At 37.0% G+C, this 26,900-nt stretch overlaps 1 protein-coding gene across 1 annotated transcript in view; it reads right to left on the bottom strand.

Moving 5' to 3' along the window:
* Nucleotides 1–26,561, bottom strand: part of LRCH2 (leucine rich repeats and calponin homology domain containing 2) — a 47,275-nt gene extending 20,714 nt beyond the window's left edge. The window contains 13 exon segments of the mRNA XM_035542001.2: nucleotides 1,583–1,651; nucleotides 5,532–5,636; nucleotides 5,836–5,903; nucleotides 6,009–6,106; nucleotides 6,419–6,530; nucleotides 7,563–7,650; nucleotides 9,106–9,239; nucleotides 9,449–9,585; nucleotides 9,680–9,785; nucleotides 11,543–11,650; nucleotides 11,652–11,670; nucleotides 12,505–12,649; nucleotides 26,235–26,561. Of these exon segments, the coding sequence (XP_035397894.1) occupies nucleotides 1,583–1,651; nucleotides 5,532–5,636; nucleotides 5,836–5,903; nucleotides 6,009–6,106; nucleotides 6,419–6,530; nucleotides 7,563–7,650; nucleotides 9,106–9,239; nucleotides 9,449–9,585; nucleotides 9,680–9,785; nucleotides 11,543–11,650; nucleotides 11,652–11,670; nucleotides 12,505–12,649; nucleotides 26,235–26,502 (1,457 nt within the window). The 5' untranslated portion in view covers nucleotides 26,503–26,561.
* Nucleotides 26,562–26,900: the final 339 nt, after the last annotated feature.

The raw sequence follows: 26,900 nt of genomic DNA on the forward strand, positions 1-26,900 counted from the left end.
CAGCCTCCTTTACAGTACGCTGACGCGTCATCCACACTACTTTATTCAATGCTTTATTCAGATATAGCCCTTTCTTAACAATGTGGATTGATCTTCAGAAATGCACCTCCGTTGTTTTGTTTCTCAAAGCAACCATCCAAACATTTGTTCAAAGCTGACAAAATGCCTGTTCTTCAGTGTTTAGAAGACTCAACCTTCATTTCACTGTTAGCTCTCTATAGCAAAGTAGAAGCTTGTACTAACAATGGAAAGGAGAAACATTTTAACATGGAATACTAAAATGGCAAAATCTCACAGACTCTAGAACAAGAACAGTGCCTGAGCTTATTTACAGTTCTCAGGAAAATAGAAAAGTTTAGACTTGGTGTCACTTCAAAACTTACTAAATCTTTCTGTGAAATTCACTTCTATCAACGTACCAACAACCATTTCATTCACATTCTGAAAACTAAGGTAGAAAACAGGCTTAGAAACTGTGCAGTATACCAAGACTAACAGCTGGGGATTTAATGTAATGACACAGCACTGTGTGCAATTACGATAAATCCTAGAAATTCAGAAAGCAGCTAGGCACAGAAATTGAAGCTTCTTTTCTTAGCTTCTGCTACTTTGTATTCCTTTTCCTTTGTTCTTCATTGTTTGCCTCAAAACAATAAATCTATTTTTTAAAGCTGTTAGGCATAGGAAATTTGTCTAATCATGTCCATTAGCTTGATATGCTATTCAACTGAGAATTGCAGGAAATGCTACAATAAATAATTTAGTTCTGCTCTCGACACGTATGTATCTATTAGCTCTGACCTGGTCTATAAGTGTAAATTTTTCAGGGATATGGCAGCCTTTGTATTCTCTTTATATGTTACTTACACAGTGAGGGACTGAAATTCCCCTATAGCAGCGCAATAAAAACAAGAACAAATTTGCAATGTTTATCTTATCTTGTGTACAAGCTCGAATTGTTTTTTGTTTTTGTTGCTTATTTTCCAAGAAAAAAAGTCTCAGAACTATTTGTTTCATGAAGGATACAGTAAAAGGTAAATACAACCTTTCCTGGATTATTCTGTATTATGAAGCTTGACAGTGCTGTGCACTACAGCAGGTAACAGAATCCCAAAAAACAGGAACAATATTGTAAGTGAGGACTGTCAAGCTCCAAATGCAAATGAACAGTAGTTGCTGTACTGTTCATATAACCACAGAACACATACACCACCAACCCCTTAATAACGCAGCTAACGCAGCTACCAGAGGGAGAAAAGATAGCCAAAATAGGATGCATCACACTGAAAGATTTATACAGTATCCCTTCTCTGTTTCAATCAAAGTTTTTCTGATCTGTACCTGAACTGCAGAGAACTGTAGAGAGCAGTTATCACTCCAGTACTCTCTAGCAACACCAACAGCAACTATGGCTTTTGTCTACCCGATTCACAGCCAAACTGGGTTTGGAACAGATAATTTGTATAACTTGAAATTCATCTTGTATTAAAACATTAGGACAAAAGACGGCAGTAACAACATAAAATAAATATCAGACCTAATTTAATAAAATATTGAAAGCTGTGATGAAGTAGATAAATACCATTTTTCAGATTCCATTGGCTGCTTTGGCCTGTTCCTTGCACTTACTGAAGCTGAATGATTAAGAAGCCTATAAAGAGAAAAATATTTATTCAACAGTTCTGTAGTTAAATCTTTTTCTTTGAATATATATTACTTTCACAGTATAACTTTTCCTGTAGAAAAAAGTTTGACGATTAAGGTGGCATTTTCCATAAAGCTGGAATACGTATGCGTGTATATACATATATGAAATCCAAGCCCAATCCTGCTTCCATTCAAATCAGCAATATCGCTTTCAGCTCTTGTAATATTTCAAGTTCTGATTTTTAAGTAAAACTTGGTCACATAATCCAAACGAAAATTAAGTCTCCTCTTCTCTCATTATGTATTTTTAATTTTTAATATTTCCTTATTAAATATATACAAACAGGCCTCACTGTTCACTAAAATTAGAAGAGACAAGATAGTCAAACTAAAGCAGACAGGAAACAATAGATTAAGCACAAGAAATCAGTCGGTCAGTACAAAAATGTAAGAGGGTAGCTGAGGAATAAAGACTGGCAGTGCAAAGGAAAGTCGGGAAAAAAGGAGAGTTGGAAAATGGAGAAAAAGAGTAAGAAAATGCAAGCTAAGAACTAAGTGAAGTCTAATGAACCAGTGTAAATTCCATTTTCCTTAACTCTAAATAAGTGAAAAAAGCCTAAAGTTAAGTATAGATTCAGATTTATTATTATTATTTTTTTAATCTGGAAAAAACACCATGTATGTGCACACACAGGAAGGTGATATGAGGTATTTATTATGAATGTTTAGAATGTTTAAAATACCACACCGATCATGAACACATTTTCAATTGAGATTCATGTTAAACAGCAACTGGAATGATTAATGGTGAATTATTGGGAGTATCAACATTACATTTCAACGCTGAATTCACAGTGTGCAGGACTGAGATCAAAGTATATTTACACTGAATTATATAGAGAAATTATTAAGAATCAGGAAGAACAAGAAGAAAACCAGCAATTCAGTGGAAGACAGTAAAATACAGTAGGCACCTTTTTATATTTCATTATCATGAGATATGGCAGTAAAACAATGAACTTTAAATGACATTAATTTTCAGACTTCTGAATATTGTCATAACTTTGAGCTCAGTTATCTGACTTGCAGTTTAAATCCGACTGTGTGAACCTCAATTTAATAGCATTAAGAAAAGTTAAGCCTGTAAAACAACTAAATAATTCAGACAGCAGCATATGCTCCCTATATTGTCTTCATACACAACTTTAAAATGTACTTTCCAGAATTAAATTACAATATTGCCAGAAATAAGTCTCACAAAAAATTAATATTCAGAGCATATGATGTATCAAACATCATGAAACAGCCAGTTTAGTCATTTTTACAGTGAATTTCAATCTATCCTTATCTTCTTAGCTGAAGACAATGAGAAATTCAGAGAAACCGTAGTAATATATGGCCATTAAGACAAAATGTGCTTAAAAGAACTAGAAATTTGAGTCACCTAAGCACTTTGACGCAACGCTTTCACCAAAAATGGCGTTAGTGTAAATTCAGTGATTCTATGCAACAAAGGCTATTTGACTTTCATGATCATTAAACGAAGTGTTATTAAAACCTATCCAAAGTAATGCCAAGCATACGTGTTCTTCAGCCAAACTTCTTCTATGAAATATTTATATAATTTATGTTTGAGATCATAATAAACTAAGTTTTCCTATGATTTTAAATACATTTTAATACTTTATATTTAAAAAAAAGAATGAAGATAAAGCATGCCAAAGGGACAGGAAAATAATCTTCTAGTTTGGAGTCATTTAAATGTGCTTTGGACAGCTGTCTAATTAAGTATTTTCCTGAAACATTGTTTAGTTTCAAATAAAAGTAAGTGCATTGCAATTTATATTTTGGTAACAAAATCTTAGGCTGAGAGAATCCATTTTTTCTGTTTTTGTTCAAAAAAAATGGCCCAAACTGTTTCTTTCGTCCACATTTTATCTTAGGAAATCTGAAGCTCTACAAACACTTTATACCTTGATGCACGTCCTGCTGCCCTTGTCCTCTGGAAGAGTTTTTCACTGAATGAAGTTCTATAGCTTAATGGCCTTCGTCTGCATTCATATTTCATGTACATCAAACCCAAAGACGGAAGAAGGAAGCAGGATAGGTTGATGGGAAAGGACAGGGAAGTCATTAGCATAGCAAGCAAAAAGAAAAGAAACACTGCATAATATTAAAAGAAAACACACTGAATGAACAGAAATATGATTAGTAAGAAATTATTTAATGATGCTCACTTTGAGAATTCTGCTTACTCAGGCTGTACATATTTTGCACAAATTCAGAAATGGCACAATTGGTACAATTCAGAATTGCTCGTGGCAAGGAATTATAAACCCACAAACTATGGATTCAAAATCAGGATTAAATTACATTTTACTAATTGCAAATAACTACAGTTTTATCTCAGAGGTGATTTTGTCCCCATATATTTAAAGATACATCAGCAAGCTTTAAAGCTAAACTAAGAAGTAAAATTTGACTAACAAGATCGCTCTTTATATACGTAAAGTAAAATCTTTAAGAAGATTGCTGCACTGAGATAGAACAAAGTATAACAAAAATAAAATTTAAGTTGCAGTACTTCAGAAGAGGAGTGGCTTGGTATTTCAAATGATTAGATAACCAAGAAATATTACATCTAACCAGACAAAACCCACACACAATATAAATAGCTATCAGAATTAAGAAAATATTTTTATCTTTTAATAAAAATACAGAATTTTTCCTCACTTTTTAATAGTTTTGTTAATAAAAAAACATGTTAGCATTAAGATTTCATTCTTATTTTTTTTCCTTCCCACCAAATTCTTAAGTACACTATATGGAGTTACAGGGAAAAATGTACTCCATCTTTCCCCCTAAGACATTTCTACTGTTCTACTAAAGTATTATACAACACTGTTGAACTTGTAAAGCTCTGCATTTCACAGTATCAATTTCTCTAAAGGCTTTGTGTGTATTGCAGTTATATTAAAAGAAAAACAGCAGCATCATTGCATAGAAATTCAAAAGAGTACAAAAAGAGTACTTATTCTAATATGAAGCTGAAGCCATGACTGTGGGAGAATAAACCACTGTAATGATCTACTGTAGTTAAATGACTATTTACTACCACTTTCATCTTTCAGCAGAGAGCTTACTGTCTCTGATGTACCTCACTGGTATTGTGCCTGCTTGGTAAAGGAACCAGAGACAACACAGTTCCTACCCTTTCCTGCTCACTTCCTATGCAACTCCAGGTATTCCCTCCTCCTCTTCCTAAGACAGTTGCTAGCTTTTTCTGTTGCATTACTTTAGTAGTCTTCTTTTTTTATTTATTATTTTCAAGAATTGTTCTGTTGAAATGCCAACATGAAGTTATTAAAGTCAGGCAGCTCATCAGGATGCATTTGCACTATTCAAATTATATATATACACACACACTGTCATTTGACAGAATTACATTTGAACAAGTTTCCCCTTCGGCTAATAGGAAACATATCTCATATGTGGCTGAACAGAGGAAGCATCACCTAAACTACCTTGTATTTTAAGAAAAATAACCAGTAGCAAACAAACTGTTTGCAGGTTCTCTAAAACCACACAAACTAAGACAAAGTCATTTTAATGTCAACAATAGCCCTACTTATATAAGCATTGACCATGCTTAAGGTACTTAATTAAAAAAAAAAAAGAGAGAATTGCACATTCATCTCTTCCTCTCTATAAAAGGCGTACCGCAGCTTCTCTAGATAGCAATTTTATGAAAAGAAACACAGAATAGGTCTATTGCTTCATCTCATCAACTGGACCAAAATGTTCTCCAAATGAAGAGCTTTTGGGTATAAGACAGGCTAAAGAACACATTAATTGTGACACAAGTTAACTATTATTTTTAATACCTGTGTTTTTGTTCTTGCTGCAGTAACTGAGCGGCTATTTTTCTCAAGTCAGTCACTTCTTTGATTTCATCATCTTCTTCAGCCAACGGCTGTTCCTTCTGAAGTCTGAAAAATTAAACATTAGTGACTTGCCTGACTTCAGCAAAGCAAGACACAGAAACTTGCTTGGACAAGAAGTAAGAAGCTCTTCCAATATGCTCATTTTTTTGTCCAAGAAGGAGAACTCTGCTCAACAAAAGACTTCTTTCCCTGATGGTGTTTAAAAGCAAAACCACCCTTCCCAAAAAAGACTGAAAAGATTTACCGTTTTTCATCTCCCCAGTCCTCATTCTGTTCTATCTTTTGGGATTTTTCAGGATGTTTTCCCCGTTCCTTACACAGGATGAAAAATAAAATTAGACTTGAGATGAGGAAAAAAAAGCCTGCTGAACTAGTGTGTGTTTTTTGTTTGTTTGTTTTTTAATCAATCTATGCTACCTTGATATAGGACAGCAATGGTCCGATCTGCACATCTCCTTGCTCAGGAACAGCTCCCTCTTCTGCATTTGGATCAATGTAATCATACACCTCCTGGTCTAGTGAGGATTGATAAGGAAGAGAAAAGATAATATTAACAGCTCTCTCAACCAAACATTACTCCTCAGAGTCAGAAGTATGTACGAAAAATGACAGATAAAGATAAAACAATTAAATCATGTCCCCTTTCTTCATCTCAAGAAATATTTTTCTTCCTTTCTCTACTTATTATTTTATTACATTGTTTTCTGAGATTATAAAAACAAAATTCCAATATGCCATGATATAATTTTGTACAGTTTTCTTAAATTAGATTTCCTTTGAAAAAGCAATTCCATTACCTAAAAGGACAGATGCACAACAGATATTACCTTTCTGTGGATCGAGTTTACTTCCCATTACATGATTGTCGTTCCTCAATGTCTGTTCTCTTGTTGATTCTGATACCTGGGAGTGAAGGCTGATTGTATCATCATCAGATGGCTGCAAAGACAGTCATATTTAATACAGAACTTGCATATAGATCACATTATTATATGATTTGCTAATAAATCACAAATACAACAGACCCTATCATGAGGAATGGCTCCCAAGGCAGAAAAAAATCAACTCGTTTTTTTTTTGCGGAGTTTTTGTTTTTTAAAGTAATTGTTTCAGTTTCCTTTGGAATACAGTATTTTGTTCCAAGAGCTCTAGTCCAATTCTGGTCAGTGGGCTAATAAATCTGTACTTAAGTACTTCCCTATCTAAAGCTTCCAAGTAGTAAGACTACTGAAAAAAAATCACAGCTTCACTTCCCATCATTTAGAATTCACTTAAACACTCGTAATATTCCTTGTTGTACAGTTTTCAATTCAATCACTCTGCATTTGCAATGATTCTTTCTAAAAGTAAATATATATATATATATACACATATATATACACTGCACTCACTATTCAGTATTGACATCATTTATTCACAGCTGCTTAATCTAGATTTCTACGAATAGATAATTTGTGAGAATTTTTATGACTTTAGACCTAGCAGGTCATCCAGAAGTTCTTTTTAAAATTTAAACAAGAAAAGAGATTATTAAGATATGTTAGTTAAACCTGAATTTTGTATATGTCGTAGTTTCCTTAGTTACTAAGTTTAGATAAAATGTATTTTAATTTTCCTAACTATATTTTTATATTTTTACTAGTAACTAAAGCAAACATTAAGTAAGTTTTGTCATGTGGCCAACATGATTACACACATTATACATGAAAAGATCCAAACAATTGTTTAGATAAGTATTCAGTTTTGAAAATGTGTAAGATTTGGACAGGAATGAAACTTAACCAGACAAGTCAAAACAATATATAATTTATATGTCTGATATTGTCAGTCTAATGGTTTAAACTCATCTGTACAGATTTCAAAGGATGTTAACTGCAACTTAGTTAAACATGTCTTAATTTAGACAAAAGAGAAAAGGAAAAAAATCTATAAAACAAGTTAGACAAAATCAGCAGTAAAAAAAATACTTACTTCTGTTGTGGACAATCTTTTATCCCCATTATCACTTCCAATGCCAGAGTCTGGTCCGTGATTTTTATTGGGATAAAAGTCCTCTATGCTGCTTAATAAAATAAAAATAATAATAATAAAAAAGGAATAAAGAAACCAGCTTAACTTTGCTAAAGGAAAATAAACATCCTTTAAAATATATAGATTCTATATACCCATCTACAGTTGCCTATACAGAATTTTTGCACAACACCGCATGTGTAAAGAACAAATTTTTAATCTACAAGAGTTTAAGAAAGAAAAAGAGTCTCAAAAAAATTAAAGGAGGAAAGAACAATTATCATACTTTCCACATCCATGGAATTTCAGAATTGTTTTATTTCATTCAAAAGTATTTTTGGGAGAATTTAGCTATTGCTGTTATAAGCAATTCTTTTAATTCTAATGGTAGGCATGGATTATATCAGTAGCAAATATATTTCCTATTAGACAGTCATATAGGTTTAAACCTGCATTAATATCTATGTAATATTCTGTCCAAATGTATGCCTTCTAAAGACAGAAAGCCATCAGCACGAGCAGGGTGTGTTTTTCTAACTGCACACTGAAGCCTGGCTTTTAATCAAGATCATCTGTAAAGTTTAATTAAACAATTCTCACTACTACAAAGGTGATGAACAGTGATAATACCCTTGACCTTGTTCCTTTTGCAATACATTTTAGTTATAGGTCTTAAGCAGCACAGGCTTTCAGGAAGCAGTTGCGGACCACAGGTTCTACAAGCATTTAGAAGCATTCCATGGACACTGTAGGACTGATTCCCTAGTGGCACACTTGCCTGAGACCATGGACTGAATCTGATGGTTCAAAGTGTTCTGTGTAAGCTTTATTAATAATTTTAATCTTTCCTTTGGCCTTGAGCCCAATGAGTGCCACAAGTAGCACACAGCATTTTAGGCAAACAGACAAAAAGAATATTGTTTCATACAGTTATTAACGGCAAGTCAACCGAACACAGAAAATACAAGAGCACTCCCATTTAATTAATTATTCAAGAGGTATATAGTACAGATGTCCAAAAAAGTATACTGTACTTTTTGACCTCAAGAGCAATCCAATCAAAAAATCCTCAGCATTTCACTGATATTTAAGTTACAGCTTCCCTAAATACATATTCAGGAGGACAGACTTTCCATCCAACAGACTAACTCTATATTCAGCATATTTATGAGAACGTAAGTTAATTGTTTTGACATACCTGTTTGGGAAATAAAAAATGAGTATTCCAATAAATAAATTTAAAATATATCTTTGCCCTGATGTCCAAATCTTAACTGAGTAAAATCAAAATTTTTCACAGCTACTTGGATGAGCCAATTTAGACTCCAGTAAAATGACCTTAAAAAGTAAATACTATAACTTCTACAGAATAAGCAAACCATTGAAGTTACATCTATTAAACTGTAATAAAGACATTCTTTCTTACATCCCAAGGATCGCTTCATAGTAAATGCTAAGAAAAATAATTTAAAAATACCATTAAAAAAAAAAATCCATTACTCACCTGTCTGTGAGTGGCTGGGAAGGGATTCGTTTACCCAGTGATGGAAGATCCAAGGAATCTGGTTTTTTATCTATTCTGAGGCATGCCTGAATGCTGAGGAATTTAAATATATGTACTTTACCCTTTAAGCATATCTGGAAACAAAAAACATTTAATTACATAGCATGTCTTTTGAAAATGCACCCCAAAAAATACTTCCTACACTGATTAGCTTGTGCCTACAACTTCCCACTAGCAGAAATACAGCTAAAAAATGAAAACCTGGTTGGTATTAACTTAGAACGGCTTCCTCTTTCTTAAGATCCTAATGCAAATTACTGAAGCAGAATGTTTTCATACTAACCTGTGCTGGTGGTATCTGCATTGGATTGTTATCCAGAACTATTACTTGTAAGTGACGTAACTTTCTGTAACAAATTGGAATTTCTGTGATTTTATTACAAGAAAAATCCAGCTTTACCAAGGGAAGGTCTCCTAACTCTGTATTGGGGGAAAAAAAAAAAAAGAATAAGGTATCTAATTAACACTTTGCCTAATTTACCTACATCAAAAAAAATGATGATGAACAGCTTACCATCTGGCAACATATGGAGATTATTTCTTCTTATGTTTAATTCTCTAAGTGACTGCAGTTTTCCTATTTGCTGAGGAAGAACCTGAAGTTCATTACAGCTGACATCCTAGGTAAAATATAATGAATAAATTAACTGAACACTTTATATGAAATTAAACAAAGGAAAACTGCTATCAGAGCTGCTATAAAACAAATTATTTAAAAAAAAAAAGAAAAAATCCTTTGCTTTTTCCACAAAGGGAAATACCACCACAGCAGATCCCACTGTTTCTTCATTAGTGATTCACGTTTCAGGAACTCAATTCAAAAGGTTAAAGCAATAACAAAAGACTGATTTTGAGATTTAAACTGTACCCCAGGAAACAGAAGATCTGGGTGTATTTCCCATGTCAGCTACAAACTTCTTGTGTTACTGCAGGCAAATGATTTACATTTTGCTTCTTTCATAAGAATTCTTCTCCTTCCTTAAAAACCTTGAACCAATGCAATTAAAAATTTACTAAGTGTAATAGCAGGCTCGCCAACTTTTTTGGATTCAAGCACTAGAGGGTGACAATGCTACATCAAATGAGCACAGAGTACAGTTACTTCTGCCAGTAGTTGAGTTTTGGTCCATACTGAATCAACAATCACATTGATATAAATAAAAACCAGTGTCTAACCTCTTCTATTTCTGACTCAATAAAGAGGTGGAATGCCTTTCTTAAAACCGTCTTTCTAGCACGTGGCTTGGTTGTGAACTTTTTAAAAATTTATATAAACTCCTTGTTCTGTGTTCTAAAGAGGTATGGTACAAGTAATGGAATGAAACTCTGGCATGTCCAGAATCTGTCATCAAGCATGCATTCTTGGTGTGACAATTATGAAAAAATAAGCCAAAAACACCATAACCATAATTCTGAAAAATATTCACTTTCTGTAAACAACAGCAGTGAATCCCACCTTGAAGTCCTGTAACACTGAAGCAAGCATATAGAATTTCTCAAAGAGAAGAGTAGAAGACACTAGAAAAGCCTCACGAACATTCAGAATCTCATACTACTTGTAAATTTAAAAAATAAATGTTTTCTTTTAACGTGACCTAATTTCTGAGCTCTAAGACATCTCCAGAGCATTTACACTTGCTCTGGAAATAGGATATGGCTTACTTGCAATGACCAAAGAAATTGTAAATACTGAAAAAACAGACCTAATCCAAGTGCCAGATATGTGAATAATTGTGCACAGTTCTCCAAAATATGAGCTTAATATGCAGCAATGCTCAAAAAAGCCCGGAATATTAAGAAGTACAAAGGAAACAAAGGATGACAAAACACAAAACTTCAGTACGCCATAGAATAAAATTGTGTTGCCACATACCTGAACTGTGAATACCACAGATCATTCTATTCAACCAAACCAAAATAATGGAAAAGCAGAAATGAGGGGGGAAGGGGAATACAGAACAGGAAAACAATGATGGAATGGTGTAACTTTTACTAAGGGTACGGAGTAAATAGAGTTGAACTCTCCAGCTAAAAGATTCCTGAAGATCCAAGCAAAATAAATAGAACCATGATTACTGTAAAGCAAAAAAAAAAAAATCCATCATTTTTAACAGGGATTCAAATGAAGTAGTCTGAAAAGCAATTCTATTTATGAACAACTTAAGATTAAAGTTAACCTAACATGCTGATTTGTTTATTCCCATTTTTGAAACTCAACCGCATATATTTTGTCTGTAATTTGAAATCACTGAATGAAAGACTGAATTAATTTTGAATTCCTGTATTTAAAAATTAGTTACTAGTATTTTTCTCACACTGTAAATAAACTCCTTATAGTTCAAGTTTACTTAATATATTAGTTCATAGTTATACTTACCAGCTCCATTAGATCTCTCAACTTTCCTATTTCTTCTGGAATGGAGACCAGCTTATTATTACTGACAACCAGAACTTTAAGCGGAAGATCAAACAGGTATTTTGGCAACTGTTGATAAAAGATTTCGACTTGAAAGAAAGAAAAATGAACAAGCAAGACTAAATCATAATACTCTCTTTAAGCCTGATGGTAAGTCTCAGATGCACATTGTACAACTTTTCTCCTACTCCAGGAGATATTCTCCACCTTTTTCCCACAATTTCACCTAAATTTAAGCTATAAACTCCAATCATAAATTCCTTACCAGACACAGCCTCTGTCACACATGTATAGTTTAGGTCCTCATTTCATTTGAATAAATGAGAATGTACTATAACTGAACTTTCTAATGCTAAATTGTACAGAGAAATCCGCTAAAAGAAGTAACAACCACCATTGGCAAACGCAACCATAAACAAAAACAAGTATCACTGGAAATTCTAACTCACAATCTCGAAGCTCTGTGCACTGACGCCCCTCTTTTAATGGAGAGGTACTGCTCATCTTGCACCTTGCCACTACTACTGTGGCTCCAGTTACTAATGACAGACCTGGGTCCGTCTGACTGTTAAAGGCAGTAAAATGTTATGCTGACAGACTGATGTTACTAACATTTACTGTTAAAAACAGTAAAAAACAGTCTGTCAGCATAACATTAAAAACAAAGAAAACTTCCTAAAGTTCCTTAAAGTCAGCTACTGCAGTATATTGACTGAAATTTCATAATGTAGTCAGTTCCTTTCCATAAAGGAAGCAAGAAGAACTGCTGGCTCTAAAACACCAAGCATATGGCAAACAGAACAATTTTTATCTACCTGAGCAAAAATGGGGGTAAAAGGGCACTTTATGTCACAAACAAGTAGGATGCCACCTTTCCAATGAGGCGAACTATATAAAGACGAAAAATGAAAAGCATTACTCACCTAATGTTAAGGTAGGTAAGCATTTGTAGATTTTTTATAGATTCCGGAATGGATTTGATGCAGTTATGATACAAATTTAAAGTTTCCAGTGGTGCAAACAGCCAGACGTCAGAAGGAATTTCAGTAAATCTATTCTTTGAAAGATCTGGAAGCAAAAGGAAAAAAAATCCTTAAAGTCAAGAATTTCATGCAATAAGATTAACATACCCACTGTTATTCTTGTCATGCTCCTAAAAACTTAAGGCGTAAAGTAAGCGTAAAATAATTCAGTTTTACCAGACTGCTACAGCATATAATAATTTACCAAAAAGACTTAAAATACTAGAATAGTGTTATTTGATATGCACTTAAACAGAAAATAGAAAAATGACAGGAATTTAAAGATGTATTACTAATAATTAAGAACACCTAAAAGGAAACAAAATATTGTTTGTCCCTCTTCTATTAGCCTAAAAAATTTCAAGTGGAATATGACCTTGAATCCTGGAAATTATCAGTTAACTGTCAAAACCTGTGTCATTAAAGTTCATGTAACTATCTTCTTGAAAGCAATAGAGATTTACTTTAGAAAGAACATCTACTTTTTTTTGAACGTAACTCTGGTTCCCAAGTTAGGATAGTTCCAAAGGATGTGGCTTCTCAAAAATGCTGAACACAGTCTTTTAACAAAGCAGCAATGCAGACCTCTTGCTATTTCAGGCTTTAGTTCTTAGTTTTTAAGAACTTGCAAAAAGTAACTGTTTCCTGCTTAGCTCCCATAGTAACATCAGCAGAACAGTTTCTTTCGTTCCACTAAACCGAAGAAGTGGACTAGAAAGTGACTGGAAAAGTGGTTAAAGTCACTGTCAGGCTCAAAGAAGAGAGCTTAACAGCTTGAATCAGCAAACCAACTAACTTCCAGTGGCATTTCTCAGGGGTCAACATTAGATTTGGTACTGTTTAGATTGTTTTGAAAGCATGATGGAATCTGCTCTAAGCACATGAACGCCCCCAAGACGGAGGGAGAGAAGGGGCAACTCGCACGCTGGATGGTTGGGAGGCCAGCCAGAGTGACCTCAGCTAGCACACACCTCATCTGGTTTAGTAAAGGCAAATGCAAAGATGTGCACCTGTGGCAGAGTAACTCCACACACTAGCGCAGGCTAGTGGATGAAAGGGTAGATTTCCTAAATTAAAACTAAAGCAGCTTGCTGGCACTTTAAACAAGAATGGTTTTACATGGGTTAATAGACTGAAGAAGCACGAAAAGCTGCTAAGCTACAGAATTGCACACAATTTAAGGTGACGACCCCTCTAGAAAGTGAGAAAAAGGAATTCTTTGCTTAACCGATTTAGATGGAAAAACATTAAATTGGGGGGTGGTATGTGAAAACCAAAATAAAGACACTATCAATGATCGCTTATGAATCACAGGGTATTTTGATTCACTATCTCTACAGAAACAGAAGTGAGAAGTACAACATTACAAAGGTTACATTTGAAAGGGGAACTACAAAAATATGAAGAAGTTAACTCTTCAAAAAGAAATGAAGCAGAAGCTAAGTCTTTACATGCTGTACAGAGACCATTTAAAATCAGTATATTAGAAGTTCAGAACAGAAGAGTTTGAGAAATACATTAGGAGTTCAGAACAGAAGAGTTTGAGAAAAAAGCTAGTTTGGAGAGGAAGCCATTAGATGTAAGAACGTATCTCACAAGTTTAAGTCATGATCAGAAGGAAGAAAAAAAAATGCTACTTTCAGATTTCAGATTACATTTAAACTGCAGTAAGGCAGCCAAACAGAATTAACATCATGTTTGCCTTGTTCTTGCACTTTTCTCTAAGCATTCAATATCAGTTACCACCAGAGGCATGCTGCTAGAACAGACAGGACTTTTATTTGATCCAGTGCAATCATATTTATGTTCAAACTTTGTATTTCAAATTCAGCATGCATCTCATGCAAAGATTAGCTGAGAAATTTACACTTGAACTTCATCTCAGTGTTACAGTATTTTCATCAAAAATGATGATTCATTATATTTTGTTTGCTCTTTTTCCCCTCCTCAGAGATCCAAAATTTTATTTAGAAGTGAAATCACAAAGGTAAACACAAAGATAAAAGAAAAAAAGGTGACAGAGATCTGCTCTACTAACTAGCAATATGTAAAAATTTTCCTATCCATCCTATCCATTTTTTCTGGTAATGCTTTAGTATGGTCTAAGCAAAAACAAACAAACAAAAAAACCCCACATACCACACCATGCAAGACCTGATCCTAAAGATATACTTTTAGTTGATCTAAACATGGTTTGGAGATCAACACATGGAACATGGGTACAATTTATTATTAGTCTCTCAGATGCAATATGATTCTGGAAGGGAAAAAAACACTGCAGAAACACCTGCATATGGTGATTCCCAGAGGTCAAAATTTTTTCCATGTCCACAAAACTGTCACCTTCCAATCCAAATACTGTCATGCTAGCATTTACATCAAACAATAACAGCATTAAAAAGTGTAATTACATTTCACACAGTGATTATTAATTTACTACTAAAGAAATACAGGCAGGCAAGTGTTACAACTTCATGTAACACTCCAAAACCACCCTATGATTGCACATCCTACCAACTGTTCTTCTGGCATGCAAGTATCCCACCTTTCTCCTGGATCTCAAACAGACCCTGTTCTCATGGATGCATTGCAAGTATAGCATAGGACCAAAACAGGGCCAACAACACGTGAAAGAAAGGGCTCAACCAGATACAAAAGGCTCAACCAGCTTTAAGCATCACTGCCAAAGTGGAATGATGTCCAAAGCAAATATAGTGAAAGTACAGCAATACCTGATAATTACAGATGCTACAAAGTCAAGCATGGATCAGTTGCATGATTATCAGCAACAGGCAGCAGCATCTTCTACAACTTATCAGCTGGTAGACAAAGCTGCTGCCTCTGGAAGTACTAAGTAGGTGAAATTCCACTTTCCTTTCTCAAAGACGCACATCGAATTAAAGAGGATATAACCACACTTCAAATTAGTATTTGAAACTAAAAGGTTATTAACCATTCATTGGTTTTTTGTTTGCTCTTTATAGGTAGGGAGAACTACTTTAAGACAGAAGACTCTCTGACTATTAGCAGAGCTATAACATTTTTCTTCCTATTTTTATAACCTTAAAAACAGTATGCCAAGTTATTCTTATCTTCCTGAATTCTGTTTGATGGCGTGAGACTAATGCATGTTACACGATTTCACTACTACGTCAGAAAAAAAAGGTTAGAAAGAAAAAACATGCTGATAGAAAACAAATTTTAAATGAGGGTTTATAATGAAATAGTAGCATGCAAATCAAGGCTAGTAGATATTTAAGTAGATATTTAAGGCTTCTAAACCAACTCAAAATAGGGGTACCCTAGTCCTTTGGCTAGGGAGAAATCTCCCTGTACTCAATAGTTCTCTTTGTGCTACTGAAGCTCTAGTTCCTGAATCCTCAGTAGCACCACTCAGTTTCTAACCTATGACAGAATTACAATTTGTATAATTGTTTCAAAACATGTACAGCTCCCCCCCTCCGATTCCAAGTTCAAGTAGACTTCTTATTATATACACTACTCCAATGCCGTAAATTAGCTTATCACCATGAGATTTTGTTGAGCTTAAGTCACCAACAATCTGTCATCCTGTCATTCCCATCACAACTGTGTATTTGTACTGAACTTGGACTTATGACACAGTTTATTCAGTAACCTTAGTCCATATCCCTGTTTTCACATGTCTCTTTTGAGATATCAGAGACGTGAAAACGTTCCAAGTCTGCGCCTCTCCTGTTCAGGTACGTTTGTAATACCACAAAAGCCGTATTTCCACATTATCTTTAGTCTTGACATCTTCTTTACTGGGAATAATTAAATGCAGATGCTCAGAAATGTTATTAAAAAGAAACACTGATGAGCTAACATTAAACTCAAATTATCTGCATCTGAAAATATCATCCTTCATTTTAATACTCTGCCAGCACCAAGCTGACAAAGACCTCAAAGCCCTAAGAGCTTACAAGCATTAGAAGAAAACAGTTTAGAACACCAACACACTTGTAATACATTTTTTTTACTTGCTCATTTTAGTGATCCTGTTTTGAGAAGTGAAAATATAACAAAACCCATGGAAATAGTATATATACTGGTTGTTTACTAGCAAACCAGAGCTGTCAGTTTTTGTTGTGACATTCCGGTACTAAATAACTACATTTAAGTATATCATTTGTCTTCAATGTTATCACTAAGAATACTCATTTTCTATCTTGTTTTAATCCTCCAGGATTATGGAAAAATGGATTAATGAGTCAGCAGATATTCAAAGGTAAGATTTGAATTTACTGACCTTAAACCAAAGCCCAATAGTGAAGTCACAAATAAAAAAAGTCACAAAAAAAAAAAAAGGAAGAAAAATGTATGTTTCAGTCTCTACTAGAACCTCAAGACTCCTTGTCAAGTTTGGCGAGAAACTAAGGAAATAATAGATCTGATTTTTACAACTAACCACAGAAATGGCACTTAGCAGGTACAAACCAATTTAATCAAGTAAGAATGTTTTCTTCAGTCTGACTGAAATTAACATAGGCTTCCAGGATAATCCAGAAAACACATTTCACAAGACAGAAATATCACCAGAGATTCTCAAAACTCAACTGGACAAGACCCTGAGCAACCTGACCTAACTGGACTTATTCTAAGCACGTGACTGTTCTTGATGACCATGAAGAGCTCTTTAAACATAGTTAATTACTGGATTTAAAATTGTTGATTGTGTGTATTATACAAATGTAACAATCTTAGCACTGTTTGGGTATTTCAAATGTCAGTTTTCCTCTTTACTATCATAATGAAACAAAGATGCACCTAAAAAAACACGTGCCTAAATACAGACCTGCATCCTATAGAGGAACCTAATAATTGTGCCAATCATGAATTTTGATGGCAGCATTAATCTAAAAGCAGCCTTTACTTGGAGCTTTCAAAAATGGCGCTAAATGGTGGGGGTGGGTGTTAAGTCTGCCTTAAAAAATTAGTATCCTGTGTCCTGTTTGACAAAATGAAAGTGAACACTCCTCTGTGTTTTAAGTACTGTGCTCCTATGCCATTAGCTAGTACAGGCATGAGGGAAAACAAAAGAAAACTTAGGCAGAAACTGAAAGCTAGATCTGGTGGGAGAAAGAGAAGAGAGACTACTAAAGAGTATTTTTCTCAAGGATTCTGATGAAAAGTCCTTTGCATAAGCTACCTAGCACTTTCCAGTAAAATTTAAACAATGTACAAAACAAGGTTTCTGAAAGTACTGATTCCTCCTCATTTTCAGGAACCTTAAAAGAAATGAGCTCTTAAGCTTGCCAAACTTAGATCAAAAGGCAGGCTCTCTAGCATTCTTCTCAAACACTATACAGCACACTCGCAAGTTGAGAGTTCAAATCTTAACACTAATGCACAACTGCAGTTGTTAAACATAGAAATTTTTTATAATTTCCCTTTGAAAATTCAAAAAAGAACCCTGGGTAATTAAATAACTAAGATCAGAACTCTCAACATAGGTTGCAAAATTAATCACAGAACAATTAAATATGCCAGAATTTAGAATGACTGCATATAAACAACCACTTCAGCTGCGAAACAATTTTATTTTTTTAAAAGAATTTACTGGCAAAAAAAAATGCTCAAGAATTACAGGAAAATTATTTTTGTACATAACTTTATGCATTTCATATCCAAATAAAACGTTTGCTCTCCTAGATTAAAAGCTATTGTAAAGGACTATACTTAAAGTGAACATCTATCAACTCTTACGCACAATAACGAAACTCTGACGTACCTGCTAGACACTTTATCTCTCGGGAAATTAAACTTATCAGCATACCTTCCCTGTTACAAGCAAATTTAAATACATTTACAATCTACTGTTACAAGTGTATGTAATAACATTTAAATTGATTTTTTCCAGGTGTGTATACTCTGCAGTCAAATAGAAACATAGTCTGTCTTCATCTAATCTTTGTGGTTGCTACCTATTTTAACTGACATCATAAAATGATAAAGATTAGACAAAAAAAATCAAAAGTGGCTCAATCCCAGTAAGCATTTTGTATAAAGTCACAAACACTAGGAGTCATGCTCCGCAGCACGATCTTCCCACAAATGGGAAGCAGTGGCAAAATTGTTTTTTGTTGTTTTTTTTTTAAAGCAGTAGACACAGATACCAGTCGTTACGAAGTTAAACCTGAGTATTTAACATTGAGGTTGACTGTTTTATTTTCAAAAAAATTGGCTCTTGAAGATTATTTTATATATAGATATATATATTTAAAGTAATCTAAAAGATCTGCCAAATGATTTTTAATATGACATCACCATAATTGAAATTTAATTCCAAAACACCTGTAATATTAACTTTAAAACCTGTATCTAGAAAAGCTCCCTCATAACGAATTAAACTTTAAAAGCCTTTCTGGCTTTCTAGTGCAAGCCTTTCTAATCTCTGCATGGAATGAATGTGCAGGAATAGCAAATCACTTCATTTCTATAGGAGCAAAAAATCATTTAAAGAAATAAAGTTTTTAAAGTCCCTGCTCAGACGGATCTACTTTACAAACCATACATTTAGAATTTTCATACTTAAATAAACTTATGTTACTTGCCACTTCACTTCATGATTAATATTGCAGTAGCTTCACACACACTGCATTTTCAGCTGAATTACTTATACAGCTAGTTCTGCTTCTCTGGGTCCAGTCTTGTTTCTGTTTGTCTTAGGCATGATTTTGTGATGATTTCACTTTCATATCCTTCTCTAGCTTCAATATGTTGAATTACATCTAGTCAATCAAGGGAAACCAGCTGATGTGATCTTTTTGGATTTCAGTAAAGCTTTTGACACAGTTTCCCATAGGATCCTACTGGACAAAACGTCCAGCACACAGCTAGACAAAAACACCGTATGATAGGTGAGCAATTGGCTGACGGGTAGGGCTCAAAGGGTTGTGGTAAATGGGGCCACATCTGGCTGACAGCCGGTCACCAGTGGGGTCCCCCAAGACCCCATTTTAGGGCCAGTCCTCTTCAACGCTTTTATAAACAATTTGGATGTAGGACTAGAAGGTGTTCTGAGCAAATTTGCTGACTATACTAAACTTGGAGGAGTTGTGGACTCTGTTGAGGGTGGGAAGGCCTTGCAGAGAGATCTGGACAGATTGGAGAGCTGGGCAATCACCAACCCCATGAAGTTTAACAAGAGCAACACCGCGTCCTACACCTGGGACGGGGCAACCCTGGCTATACGTACAGACTGGGTAATGAGACGCTGGACAGCAGCCCTGCAGAGAGGGATCTGGGGGTTGTGGTTGACAGCAAGTTGAATATGAGCCAGCAGTGTGCCCTGGCAGCCAGGAGGGCCAACCGTATCCTGGGGTGCATCAAGCACAGCATTGCTAGTCGGTCGAGGGGAAGTGATTGTCCCGCCCTACTCTGCGCTGGTGCGGCCTTGCCTTGAGTACTGTGTGCAGTTCTGGGCACCCCAGTACAAAAAGGATGTGAAACTGTTGGAAAGTGTCCAGAGAAGGGCTACTAAGATGGTAAAGGGCCTAGAGGGGAAGACGTATGAGGAGCGGCTGAGGTCACTTGGCCTGTTCAGCCTGGAGAAGAGGAGGCTGAGGGGAAACCTCATCAGGGGGTCTACGGCTTCCTCATGAGGGGGAGTGGAGGGGTAGGTGCTGATCTATTCTCTTTAGTGGCAAGCAATGGGACCCGAGGGAATGGTGTCAAGCTGAGGCAGGGGAGGTTCAGGCTAGATATCATCAGAAAGAGGTTCTTCACTGAGAGGGGTGTCGTGCACTGGAACAGGCTCCCTAGGGACGTAGTCACAGCACCAAGCCTGTCGGAGTTTAAGAAGGGTTTGGACTGCGCACTTAGTCACATGGTCTGAATTTTTGGGCAGACCTGTGTGGTGCCAGCAGTTGGACTCGATGATCCTTATGGGTCCCTTCCAACTCGGGATATTCTATGATTCTACTAACTCATAAGTGAATATGCTGAAGCTGTAAAGCTGACAATGATGCAGCCATATTACTCTTTTTTTTTTTTAAATGATAACTCAAGCCAAAGGCACAAAACAATGCTAGGAGCAGAGAATGGAGTTTTCCTTCCATACACGTATCTTGATATTGCATGCAGTTCCTGGCTTATCTCAAAAAATATAGGGTACAACAGAGGATATAAGTACGTGTGTGAGAATTTTTCAGTATAAGAGATTATACAGAGATTTCATGAGCCTGGAATACAAAACTGAGGGCACAAAATCCATTTGCATCATTTTCAAGAAAAACATTGGGCTGCAAATAAAGTTATCAATTAACAAGTTAAAAAATACTATTTCAATAAAGAATACTGGACTAGATAGACCTTTGGTATCAATACAGTTCAATTTATATAGTAGAAAAATGTTTTTCCTATATACAACAGTGAAGGATCAGAGACTGCACATAAATTGAGACCAGTACCTATTCTCAAGTACTTACTAGGCCAAAGATTAGAAAAGAGAAAGAGAACCCTTCACAATTCAAACGACTGTAGTTTGACAGTAAGGGGAATAATAGGCACAAGATTTTGAAACTGAAAGGAGAAAGAGTATGTTTTAGCCTTTACACAGTCACAAAATTGCAACGTGCATAGCTGAGAAACTCAGGACTTCTGAACACATTCAGAAAAGTACAAGAGGAAGCCACCAATATGTCCCCTATTAATAGCTAGACACAAATGAAAAAAGTAATTACTTTGGCCAGTTTAACAGCTTCTGGTACACATTCAATCATTTAATCTGTTTTCTAACACATGCAATGTCTCTTAATATACTATCAAGTGAAACACAAGGTACTGGACTGTGGTAACATGACCATGTTTCTCCTGACAAAACGCTACCAAAAATTTTAGCTCGGGGCTGCTCCACATTAGGTAGGAGCTAACAACCTTGTCATATTGCTTCTGTATTTTACATTCCTCTGCTTGTGCTTCTTTGAGCTGTTTAAAAGAAAGAAAAACACTCCCAAAACGATGGGTTGCCATAAGCAGCTTTTTTTTTTTTTTAAATTGGGCATTTGGCAGCGTGCAGAATAGCTTTTAATTCTGTGAAAAAGACAGTAAAAAGAGATAGGAAGTAGTGTTTGGGTTCTACATCCAACAATTCAAGAGCTAGAAAATACCTGCTCTATGGTTACCCACATCACTAATTTTAGTTACACAGCCTGTGCAGTGAAAGCTACACAGCAAGAAACCGTACATGACCGCATAATTAAAGATACTCAAAAAGCACAGAGGAAAGGCTGTTCAGGCAATGAGAAACCGTACTTTACAGATTCATCATTCCTGGCTTGTCAAACAGCACTACTAAAGAATATCCTAATATCCTTTGTAAAATATATATATTCTTACTACATTAGGGCCTTTAACCAAAAGGGCATCCCCTCAGATTGAACCACAGTTCTTCCATGTGAAATACATTTTTCTGTATCCGGAACAGACCAATGGTTGTCTATCACCGGTGACTTCTGCTGGGGAGGAGGAATTGAGATCCAGTACACTGGCTTTGAAATCAAAGTAGCCTTCCAGCCTTTAATACAAGTTCTTGTCCACTACATATTGGCACCACCTGCTGAAACAAAATGATAAAGTGACAAATTTAAGTAGATGCTTGTTTTAACAAACAGATGGCCAGGGATTTGCTCATTGTGTAAGTTACATCCGCTGGCTAGCAGGCTATGAACAGGCCTGTGATGCAGAGTTCCTTTAAGCCATGTACTACTCATCTTTGTTGAGAAGTTATACATTGGCTCACCAGTCAAACAGAAGCCTTCAAGCACTTGGGAACGTATCAGTAATAATCATGTCTGCCCAAGCAGGAAAGGCCTTAGTTCTGTAATAAAAAAAAAAAACAGATCCATTCGAAGAACGGCAAGAGCCGTTGGACAAGACCATGGACAGCCACAGAAAACCAGGAATTTGGAAGTCTCTCCACATTGTCAAGGAGAACCTTTACCACAAATAAAAAAATATTGAGTAACTCTGTATTTTCTGTGAAATTTTAGCCTTCAAACAGTCCTTGTTAATTTTTTTGCTAAGGACATATTCTAGCATTAAGTGTCAGCCTTGCCAGGAAAATGAGTATACACTTTTGAGTCAGCTCCAAGAAATCTTCACAAGTCACATGAGAAGACACTTTTCACAAACAACAAAAAAAATCTTAAAAAAAGCAAAGACACTGCTGTGTCACTTTCAGCTTTTGCATCTGATACATTTCTGAACATGAACACCACTCCAAAAAATCTCCTATAACCTGTTTGTTTCCATTCAAATGTGAAGAGGTCATTACTAAAGAACCACATTTCTCAAGATATTTGAGTTCTAGAACGTAATCTAGACTTACGATATAAGTCATATGTGTTTCTTCAGTTGAAAATTGGATTTGCTGTTCCTATTCAATCACTTGCTGTCACCTGAGTCAAGGTTGGTACCACCAACAAAAATAACTTTATTCATTCAGGCAGCAGAAGAGTAGTACAAATAACATTTTCATGTAATTCACATTGAACATTAAGCTATAAACGTTACTGCTTTTAAACTTGTAATTGCACAAATCACTACATACATCATACTTTTGGCCCTTGTAAGGTAAAAAACAACAGTCATGCCCTTAGCATATGCAATGGCATCATAAAGAAGCATGATTCCCCTCACACCATACCCCCAAGCAGACCCACGCAGGAATCACAATGTGGAAACTTGGCCCGTGGTAGTGAAATTGTTATTAACCATGACAGGAGGGCTCATTCTCAAGTTGGACTTGGAATATACTGGTGTTACTCCTCAGCTATGTGAAAAGGCAGCAGGTGGTAACAAAGGAGAAATTTCAGGTTAATATAAGAGGCAATCACTCAACTACCCATAATCGCTCGGAGGTTCCCTTAAAATTAAAAACGGGGTCTCAAGTTTCTTGTGACAAAGTCACAAGTAAGCCTGATGGCACCAGTATATCCACACAGAGCAAATAAATTTTTTCTGTCGGTCCATTACCTTTCATAGTTACTAAATTTGTGTTTTAAGAACTGCTCACAAAAAAAAAATAAGGAAATTTCTGAAGGCATCGGTTGACTTGGGTCAGGATGGCCATATAGCACAGGAACCTAACTACAAGAAAAAACAGAACAGAAAACACATCTCTTCAGCTAAGCAGACAGTGATTACATTGATGTGATTACTCAATTACTTAACTGCCAGGGGCTTAATGTTGCTCACACAGCAAGAAGCAAAATTACACACGTTAATAAAGTGATTGGAATACTCATACACCTCTTGATATCTTGCAACTGATTTCTTGCAACTGATTTTTTTTTCCTGAAGAAGTTCATTTAACAGCTGCACAAGACTTGTTTGAACAGCCAGATGAAAAATTCTGGCAAACCAGAAAATAGAAGTGTTTTTTGCCAAAGAGCTGCAATGCAAATTCACAGTTAACAAAAGATATGACAAACATAAGGTCAGAGCTAACCAGCCAGATACTGTTTATATGCTTTTAGTTCAGCAGTAAGCTTTGTCACATGAATTAAGATGCCCAAAATGTATTATATTATTTGCCAATTATGTACTGGCAAACCATTACATAAGTTAGATATAAAATATGGCCAAGCCTCAAAAAAAAAAAAAAAACCAAAAAAAACCTCCAAGGGTATTTTTGATGATAATAGCAGTTGTGCTTTAAGAAGTGTGCGTGCACATATACATATAAAACTGTAGTGTTTTTACTTCAGCAACAGGAAGTTATTTCTAGGGTTGATTTTACTGATGCTAAGGCAGAATATTCTGGATTTACAGTGACACTGCAAACCTACTGCATTAAGGCTTATGATATGGCAAAGAAATTGTTTGTAGCTAGGTTTGTATGTGAGATATATACTTTTTTTTTTTTTAGTGTTTGCTTCAAGTATCACAGAACTGAATTTCAGAGAGTCACCAACTTAGAACTGAAAGTGAAACGCAGCAAATCTTTTTTACCCAAGGTCCCTATTCCCCATGTTTCAGCATATATCTATAACCTTATTCATAGGTATATCGTAGCACGAAACAGCAATAACTGTGCAAAAAAACGCCAGTAAACAAATGACTACACTTGTCAAAAAAAAAAAAAAGTCCACAGATAATGTCAAAATAAGGACTACAAATCTTTTGTTTACGATCAAGTTTTTGAAAGACCTCTAAAATTCATATTCCATGGCATTAATTCATAAATAAGTACTATAATAAATCATCATTGTTACGAGAATGTTTTTGCACAGACACATATCAAGTATTTAAATAAGTGCTTTTAGAACAACAAGCACTTTGGCTATTTTTGTCAAAGACTGCCTTTAAACATTTTCACGCAACATCTTTCATGATGAAGGTCAAATCCTGATGGTGGTATCTGGGCTCTACTACATTCGAAAAGATAAAGATAATAGCACTGTAGACAGCTTTTACTCAAATGTGATGGAATTCAAAACAAAGCTAAAAATTAAACACAGTTACAATTTGAATTAATAAGAAGCAAACAAAATATGGATCCTTGATACACCTGCTTCAGGTTACATAAAAATTCCTTTAAATAATATTCCCTATATACAATGTCTGATTTCAAAGCTTTAGCTATTGAATATTCATACAGTGAATCGGTCTACTATGTTGCTGCATAAATTTTTATCCTATTACATGGAAACAGGTTCCATGAAATAACAATTGTTTTTAATTTAAAGTAGTGCTTCCATTATGACATAACACGCTTTTACCTATCCCTATTCTGCACTGCACATAGGGATGCATCACATGTGCCAGAGGGGAAAAAAAAAAAAAAGAAATTAATATCCCACAAATCATTAGCAAGCTTGGTACTGGATACAGGAATTGGATTTTATAAATCAGCCCTTCACAAATTTTACACCCTATGCAACTTAATATATGACAGGAGAACAAGTACAACGTTATTTAAATCTGCACAAACTGCAGCCCACAACAAAGACCAAGAGAATGAGTATTTGGTAGAGCAGGAGTACAGGACTGTCAGAGATGGATAAGGTGCCACAATAGGCAGTCTCCCATTCAAAACAATAAGCCAGCTATTCATAACCTATGGGGGAAAAAAAAAACCCACAAAATAAACAAAAACACGCGACGAATTGATTCGCCTCGACGACGTTTTGGAAAGCCGCTGCTATTTCTGAACAAAAGATGACAGACCTCTCATTTGTATTTTGTTCTGGTACATTATTCAAAAGGACGCATTCTCGGCAAGCGCTCCAGCAGCAAACAAACCCAGGAGCGCATCAGCGACGAGCCAAAACCTGACAAAACCTCCGCGGAAAAAAGCGCGGCTCTGCTTCTCCGCGCGGCTTGTAGGGAAACACCTCCGAGTCCGCCTCACCTGAGAGCCCTGCCTGCAGGCCGGCTCCTCCAGCCGGGCGACCCGCGGGGCGCGCAGCCCGAGCCGCCCCGGGCACGGGGCTCCCAGCGCCCGCAGCGGGACCCCCCCAGCTCCCCACCGTCCCCCCCCCGCCCCCTCGCAGGCCGCTCCCCGCCGCCACGACAGGGACGCCTCCCCCCCCACACACCTCACCCCACACCCGCCCCGCGGCAGGAGCCGGCCCCGCCGCCGCCGTTCCCCGGCCCCCCCCCACCTGCTTGCGTGGTGTCGCTGAGGTCGTAGCCGCTGCCGGGGAAGTCGCGCAGCTTCCTCCCGCTGAGGCAGAGGATGCCCGAGCTGCCCGCCTCCTCCAGGGCCCGGTCCAGGCTGCGCACCGTGTGCGGCTGCGGCAGGGTGGCCGCGCCCCAGTGCGGCCCGGCCGAGAAGGAGAGCGTGAGGTGAGCGGGGATCCCCAGCCCCCCCGGCCCGTTGCCGTTGCCGTTCCCGTTGCCGTTGCCGCCGCCCCCCTGCCCGGCCGCCATCTTCGCGCGGCGCAGCCCAGCCCCACAATAACAACAGCGGGGCCGCCCGCCGCCGCCACGCCACTGCGCAGGCGCCGCCGGGCCCGCAGGGGGCAGAAGGAAAGGGAGGGGGGGGGCCGCGGGAGGGAGACGGGGGGGGGCGGCTGGCGAGGGGGTGGTGGCCTCTCCGCGCTCCTCGCCCGTCCTCGCCAATCGGCGGCGGCGAGGAGGGAAGGGGCGTGGCTCCCCGAGGCGGTGCTCGCCAATGAGGGGCCGCGCGCGCGCCGAGGGGGCGGGGCGAGTGGCGGCGGCGGCAGCACGCGGGGCCGCGCGGGGCGGGGGGGGGGCTTCGGGGGCCGCCGCCCGGTCTCCAGGCGGGCAGCGGGGCTGGAGGGGCCCGCGGCGGCCACGGCGCGGGG

The sequence above is a fragment of the Cygnus atratus genome, chromosome 13, assembly GCF_013377495.2.
Source record: "Cygnus atratus isolate AKBS03 ecotype Queensland, Australia chromosome 13, CAtr_DNAZoo_HiC_assembly, whole genome shotgun sequence".
NCBI classification, from domain to species: Eukaryota; Metazoa; Chordata; class Aves; order Anseriformes; family Anatidae; genus Cygnus; species Cygnus atratus.